This window comes from Hesperophylax consimilis, chromosome 12, assembly GCF_061612785.1.
Source record: "Hesperophylax consimilis isolate HC1 chromosome 12, BYU_Hcon_1.0, whole genome shotgun sequence".
NCBI classification, from domain to species: domain Eukaryota; kingdom Metazoa; phylum Arthropoda; class Insecta; order Trichoptera; family Limnephilidae; genus Hesperophylax; species Hesperophylax consimilis.
This window is the reverse complement of record NC_142847.1, coordinates 35,775,026-35,783,110: the sequence shown is the minus strand read 5'-3', so window position 1 is coordinate 35,783,110 and position 8,085 is coordinate 35,775,026. Positions and strand designations below refer to the sequence as shown.

The window sequence follows — 8,085 nt, the reverse complement described above, 5'->3', positions numbered from 1 at the left end:
AAATCATTTTTTTACGGGCACGATTTGAAGACTTGGGATCGAACTTATAAATTCGTTTTCTCAAGTTCTATGGTGCCGAATGGACCGAAATTTAGGATTCGTACTTAAAATTATTATCTGAAGCGAAATAAATATCAAAATCTGCTTGAAGAAGCATTTCTGGTAAAGTTATTATTTTTGCGGGCTCGATTTCAACACTTGGGTTCGAACTTATAACGTCGTTTTCTCAAGTTCTATGGTGCTGAATGGACTGAAATTTTGGATTTGTAGTTAAAATAATTGTCTGAAGCGAAATCAATATCATAATCTTCTTAAAAAAGCATTTCTGGAAAAATCACTATTTAAAGGGCACGATTTCACAACTTGGGTTCGAACTTATAAAGTCGTTTTCTCAGGTTTTATGGCGCCGAATGGACTGAAATTTTGGATTCATATTAAAATACATGGTTTGATGCGAAATTTTAACTCAATTCTCCTTAATTTAGCAATTCTCGAAAAATCATAATTCTTACATCCACAAATGCTAAACTTGTTTCGACCCTTCAAAATTGTTTGCTCAGGTTCTATGGTGCCGAATGAACTGATATTTTACATTCTTACTTTAAATGATGGTCTGAAGCGAATTCAATATCAAAATCTGCTAAAAGAAGCATTTCTGGAAATATTATTTTTCTTACGGGCACAATTTGATGACTTGGGTTCGAACTTATAAAGTCGGTTTCTCAAGTTCTTTGGTGCCGAATGGACTAAAATTTAAGATTCGTACTTAAAATTATTATCTGAAGCGAAATAAATATCAAAATCTGCTTAAAGAAGCATTTCTGGAAAAATCCCTATTTTACGGGCACGATTTCACGACTTGGGTTCGAACTTATAAAGTCGTTTTCTCAGGTTTTATGGCGCCGAATGGACTGAAATTTTGGATTCATATTATAATACATGGTTTGATGCGAAATTATAACTCAATTCTTCTTTATTTAGCAATTCTCAAGAAATCATAATTCTTACATCCACAAATGCTAAACTTGTTTCGACCTTTCAAAATCGTTTTCTCAGGTTCTATGGTTCCGAATGGACTGAAACTTTGGATTTGTACTAAAAATTATTGTCCGAAGCGAAATCAATATCAAAATCTGCCTTAAGACGCATTTCTGTAAAACACTATTCTTACGGGCACGATTTCAACACTTGGGTTCGAACTTATAAAGTCGTTTTCTCAGGTTCTATGGTGCCGAATGGACTGAAATTTTGGATTCGTACTAAAAATTATTGTCTGAATCGAAATAGATATATAAATCCTCTTAATGCTGGCCGCATACATACGTTTTTCGTATTCGATTTACGAATTCGTTTTCCGTAGTCGGAATTCCGTGAGACTTGCGCAAACGTTCGTTTTTCTTCATTCGGAATGTATTAACGTCAGTACCAGTGTTGCCAACGGATCTTGACCTTATGTCGCCGTTTCTCATACATAAGGTAGCCTAAAGTAGCCGAATTTGCAGTTAGGTGGGACATGTTTAAAATTGATGTTTTTAAGTGTTAAAATTGATGTTTTTGAAGTAGCCTAATTGGCGACCAGTCGTCTTTTAGATTTTTTCGGCGTCGATTCTCGTTCTGAGTAGCCTAAATGGCGATATATCGCCCTCGTTGGCAACACTGATCATTATATCGCACCGGCACCGCGTGCATCGGACGTATTCCTTGTATTTGAATCGCAACACGATAATGTGTGAGGCAGAAACATTAATATTGGCTGTTGAAAAATACCCCTGCCTGTGGGATATTCATGATAACGACTATCACAACAGAGATGTCAAAGATTTGGCCTGGGAGAATGTATTTAAAGAGGTTATAAAGGATTGGGACACGTGCACTAAAGTGGACAGAGAAAACAAAGGTAAGATATTTTCTACATACTTTTTATTACAATAGTGGCCATATTTATTCTTGTAAATTATTAATTCTCTCGTTATATTGGTACGATATTTCCCCTGCCGGTGTCATAAAGTACTCGGTAAAATTGTCTCTTATGTTTCGACCTCGGTTTGTGGATCTGTGTTGTGGACTACGGAAAGGTATATCTTCGAAGTAATGTGTCAGAGTATCTTCAAATCGATAGCCGTCTCTTTTGCGTACAAAATTATGTAACACACACGCTGCCTTTGTTACTAATACTGCAAATTCTGGTGGAAATGTCATGCTAGTGTGAAAAATTCTCCATTTATTCGAGAGAATGCCGAAGGCACATTCCACTACACGTCGTGATCTGCTGAGGCGGTAGTTAAAGATTCTGCGTTGGGTATTGAGATTACTTCTCGGATATGGTTTCATAAAATTTTTATTCAGTGGAAACGCTTCATCGCCAAGAAACACAAAAGGTAGAGGTGTGTCATTGGTATTCGGCAGAGATTTTGCTTCAGGCATATTAAGGCGGTTTTGAGTTAGCTTTTTTCCAAAATTCCAGTTGTTGAAGATATTACTATCGCTGTCTCTGCCATAAGCACCGATATCTACAGCTATAAAACGGTAGTCAGAATCTACCACTGCTAATAGTACAACAGAGTAGAAATGTTTATAGTTATAAAAGGCAGATCCACTATGCAGAGGAGAAATCAAACGAATATGTTTCCCATCCACTGAACCTACGCAATTAGGGAAATTGGTTCTTCTATAATAATTTTCAGCAATTTCTAGCCAACGTTCTTTTGAAGATGGTGGCTTCATTTCCAAAGGTTGAAATACATCCCATATTGCTGTACAGGTTTCTTTAACTACGGCTGATACGGTCCTGCTCCCCATCAAATATTCAAAGTGTAACTCTCCAAAATTTTTACCAGTTGCCAGGAATCTGAAAAAAAGATTTAAAATAATATTATTATATTTCAGGTGCTGAGGAAAAGAAAAAATGGACACACATAAGAGACTACTTTCGAAAAAACATACAAAAAAATAAAAGCGCTCTTACAGGCAGTGCCGCTAAAAAGGTTAAAAAATATGTTTATGCAGACCTTTTGTATTTTCTTATACCGGTATTCGATAAAAGAAATACCGAAGGAAACTATCAATCCGATGATTTACACAATAATACTTCACAAGAATCTGAAACGCAAGAAGAACACAGCGAGGAACAAGTAGATGAATATACAAATTTATTACAACCTCCATCTGCAAATAGTTCAAAACGAAAGAAAAAGGATATCCCCTCCCAAATACTCAGTATCCTACATCAAAATCAACAGAAAGCCAATCAGAAACGACAAGAAGTAGAAGACGATGACATGAAATTTTTATTGAGCTTTAGAACATATATGAAACATATGAATGAAAATCAAAAAATTGATTTTAAATTGGGAATGCTGCAGTTGGTAAAAAAAAATAATGCTGAGTACAATTCATCTCCATCTTCTTCACTGAGTTATGATAACTCCAGTCACCGTTCAGTAACGCCAGCATCAAGCCGTGATCATTCCCCCTCTTTTTCATATATTCCTGTACCAGAAACTTCACCTAATATGTTATATAAAACGCAATCTCCATTGGCAACCTTTAGTTCATCTTCTTCGCAAAATAAAACCACTTATATTAAATCAAATAAAACACTTTGTTTATTAACCACGACTTTATTATTATTACATCTACCGGTTTCGCTACGGTCGAGCTTCATCAGGATGTGAAATATAACTAAAAACTAAGACAGAGGTGATGCATATTTATAGGAAAACAGAGGGAGACAGAATATAATACATTATAAAAGTGGGAGGAGTCAAATATTACATAGGCATAGTGAATTGAAGATATATAATAACAATTAACATTTTTACATGAATTATACATATAATAATACATTTTAAAGACATAAGAAAAAGCATAAACTTATTATTTAAGAGTGGAAAGGATTCTGGGAAACAAGTTAAATATAGGACTATAGAATGTGTTTTTTTGATTAGATAAATTAACTTGTGTATTTAATAAATGGTCTGATAAGTTACTGTTTATAGATTTCCTGATTTCTAATGATTCTAAATTGTCTAATCTAATGCCTATACTATTTTTATGTAAGAGGCTAGTACCTGTTATTTTATCAAATCTATGGTCTGCTGATATTAAGTGGTTGGCGAGTTCCGAAAAACCTTTACCATTTAAACACCGTACATGTTCCTTCACTCTGGTGTTTACATTGCGCGATGTTTTACCTATATAAAAGGCGGGACAATCACTACAGTTGAGTTTATAAATACCCGAATGGCTTAGTATGTCATCCTTGTCTTTAGTATTAATCAAAAATTTTCCTATTTTATATAGGTAAAACATCGCGCAATGTAAACACCAGAGTGAAGGAACATGTACGGTGTTTAAATGGTAAAGGTTTTTCGGAACTCGCCAACCACTTAATATCAGCAGACCATAGATTTGATAAAATAACAGGTACTAGCCTCTTACATAAAAATAGTATAGGCATTAGATTAGACAATTTAGAATCATTAGAAATCAGGAAATCTATAAACAGTAACTTATCAGACCATTTATTAAATACACAAGTTAATTTATCTAATCAAAAAAACACATTCTATAGTCCTATATTTAACTTGTTTCCCAGAATCCTTTCCACTCTTAAATAATAAGTTTATGCTTTTTCTTATGTCTTTAAAATGTATTATTATATGTATAATTCATGTAAAAATGTTAATTGTTATTATATATCTTCAATTCACTATGCCTATGTAATATTTGACTCCTCCCACTTTTATAATGTATTATATTCTGTCTCCCTCTGTTTTCCTATAAATATGCATCACCTCTGTCTTAGTTTTTAGTTATATTTCACATCCTGATGAAGCTCGACCGTAGCGAAACCGGTAGATGTAATAATAATAAAGTCGTGGTTAATAAACAAAGTGTTTTATTTGATTTAATATAATATGTCTAACCACAAAGTGATTGCTTCCTACGAAAAAATAATATCAGCAAGTACAGCTAATATAGCAACAATGTATAAAAACTATACAATTAAGTACAGAGTTATGTCTATTAATATATTTTTCTATAAACAGTGTTTAAAATTCAAAGTGTTCCCTAACTATTTAAGTGGTCATTTCAACCGCATAAATATCAAATTAACTCCGAAATCTTCAGTGTTAAAAGCCAAAATAGCATGGCTTAAAGAAGATTTAAAAAATGCTTACAAAGAACGAAACAGCATTAAACTAAAATTACATGTCTTGCACACGGAGTTAGTTCATGTACTTCACCCAGTGGAATGGGATATGTTTGACGATAAAGTCAGATACTTTGCATCCTTAAAAGTTTTTAAAAAACGTGAAATTTTAGAAAACAAACTAAAAAACTTGTGCCTCGTAGATAATATCCACAATAACATACCTGTTGATACAAATCACCAGTTCTTTGATCGAGTGCAGAACCTGTCGTCTACACAATTTGTTCCAGATGAACTGGCCCTTCTGTCGAAAGGCCTAAAATATAATTTAAACTATAACAAAACCAGTTTCAACGACGCAGTTGAAAATGTTGCCGTCGACATAGAGACCGCCCTGCATAACAGTCCAAACCCGTTCTTTTATAAAAGTGCTGATTTATTAAAAAATCTAATACCGAAATTTAAACCCATGCCTAATCCAGAAACACGCCACTTGTTAAACATTCGTAAAAAGTTAGAGAAAGACCAATTAATTCTAACTAAAGCCGATAAAGGAAATACTGTTATTATTATGAATAAATGTGATTATCATTCAAAAATGGGTGATTTCATTAATAATGGTAATGTGGAGACCCTATCCCAAGATCCAACAAGTAAATTCCTCAATAATGTTAAAAATGCTTTAAAATCATGTAAAACCCCAATCTTTATAGATAACTCACATAACCAAGTAAAATTTTTGACAAAAAACCCTAAAGTCCCCAAGTTATATGGAGTTCTAAAAATCCATAAAGCTAACACCCCTATTAGACCTGTGGTTTCTTCCTGTGAGTCACCAAATTTTAAATTAGCATCATTTATTACTAATGTGTTCAATAATTCTAAAGTGTTTTCCCCAAAACATACTATTAAAAATTCATTAGAACTAATTAACGACTTAAAAGACCTAACTATTCCTAGTAACAGTAAACTCATTTCTTTTGATGTAGTGAACTTGTTCCCTAATATCCCAACAACAGAATGTAAATCTTTAATTAGTGAATTACTGACTAACTCTAAATTACCATGTGACTTTAGTAATGACCTCTCTCGTTTGTTTAATGTCTGCTTAAATCAAAATTATTTTAAATTTAATAACATCATCTATAACCAGACTACCGGATTGGCGATGGGTTCTCCAACTTCACCCTTGATCGCGGATTTATTTATGGATAATTTAGAAAATAAAATTTTTACTTGTAAATCGCCGCTCCTAAAAAATGTGCTAATATGGAAAAGATATGTTGACGACATATTTTGTATTTGGTCAGGTACGGATCGACAGTTAAATATCTTCCTCCAGCTTTTAAATTCTTTCCATACCCAAATTCAGTTTACCCTAGAAGTAGGTGTCAATGCTTCTCTAAATTTTCTAGACCTCACGCTCACCCTGATAAATAATAGAATTGAATTTAACATATACCGAAAACCGACCTACACAGACATAACCATCCACAATACTTCTAATCATCCCATCTCCCATAAACATGCAGCGTTCCATTCAATGATACATAGGTTAATTTCCGTCCCTCTATCTACCAATAATTTCTCAAATGAATTATCAATAATAAAACAAATAGCAGCAAATAATGGCTATGATTCGGCCTTAATTGATAAAATTCTTAATAAAAAACAAAAACATATTTCCACAAACAAATTTCTATATAGCAGTATTCCGCCAATTAATATCAACACCCCTATTCACCACTGGCGTAGGATTTTATTTATAAATAATTTTTCAAATCAAAGCGTTAGGAACCTTCCTTTAGATATTAAACCTGCCTTTTATACAAACAATACCCTAGGAAAATTTTTGATTAATACTAAAGACAAGGATGACATACTAAGCCATTCGGGTATTTATAAACTCAACTGTAGTGATTGTCCCGCCTTTTATATAGGTAAAACATCGCGCAATGTAAACACCAGAGTGAAGGAACATGTACGGTGTTTAAATGGTAAAGGTTTTTCGGAACTCGCCAACCACTTAATATCAGCAGACCATAGATTTGATAAAATAACAGGTACTAGCCTCTTACTTAAAAATAGTATAGGCATTAGATTAGACAATTTAGAATCATTAGAAATCAGGAAATCTATAAACAGTAACTTATCAGACCATTTATTAAATACACAAGTTAATTTATCTAATCAAAAAAACACATTCTATAGTCCTATATTTAACTTGTTTCCCAGAATCCTTTCCACTCTTAAATAATAAGTTTATGCTTTTTCTTATGTCTTTAAAATGTATTATTATATGTATAATTCATGTAAAAATGTTAATTGTTATTATATATCTTCAATTCACTATGCCTATGTAATATTTGACTCCTCCCACTTTTATAATGTATTATATTCTGTCTCCCTCTGTTTTCCTATAAATATGCATCACCTCTGTCTTAGTTTTTAGTTATATTTCACATCCTGATGAAGCTCGACCGTAGCGAAACCGGTAGATGTAATAATAATAAAGTCGTGGTTAATAAACAAAGTGTTTTATTTGATTTAATATAATATGTCTAACCACAAAGTGATTGCTTCCTACGAAAAAATAAAACCACTTATTATCAATCTGCCCCAAACAATTCCAGAGTGGTTATTAACTCTATTACACGTCTGCCACCGCTTCGACCACCGCGTCATCACTACACATCACCTTCTACATCTCTACATGGTGATAATCTTCAACATGACGAGGATACCGAAGCGATTTTTTAGTTCTACAATCTCAAGGACAAGAACAGGAAGATAATATTGGAAAATACCTAAACTTTAACCACAATAAGATATTGGATTTGTTTTTTTTTAAAATAAATATTGATATAAAAATAAAGAGAATTTACCTCAAGGTTATGGTTAGTTTTTCTTCCGTATCCATAGATAATCTC

The 8,085-nt window shown here is 33.0% G+C and overlaps 1 protein-coding gene across 1 annotated transcript; it reads left to right on the top strand.

Annotated features, from left to right (window-relative positions):
* The first annotated feature begins 1,711 nt into the window (after positions 1-1,711).
* On the top strand, positions 1,712-5,475 carry LOC149419557 (uncharacterized). Its single transcript, XM_089637604.1, has 4 exons — positions 1,712-1,897; positions 2,887-2,984; positions 3,240-3,365; positions 5,446-5,475. The coding sequence occupies exons 1-4, from the start codon at positions 1,726-1,728 to the stop codon at positions 5,473-5,475; spliced, it is 426 nt and encodes a 141-aa protein (XP_089493730.1). The 5' UTR covers positions 1,712-1,725.
* Positions 5,476-8,085: the final 2,610 nt, after the last annotated feature.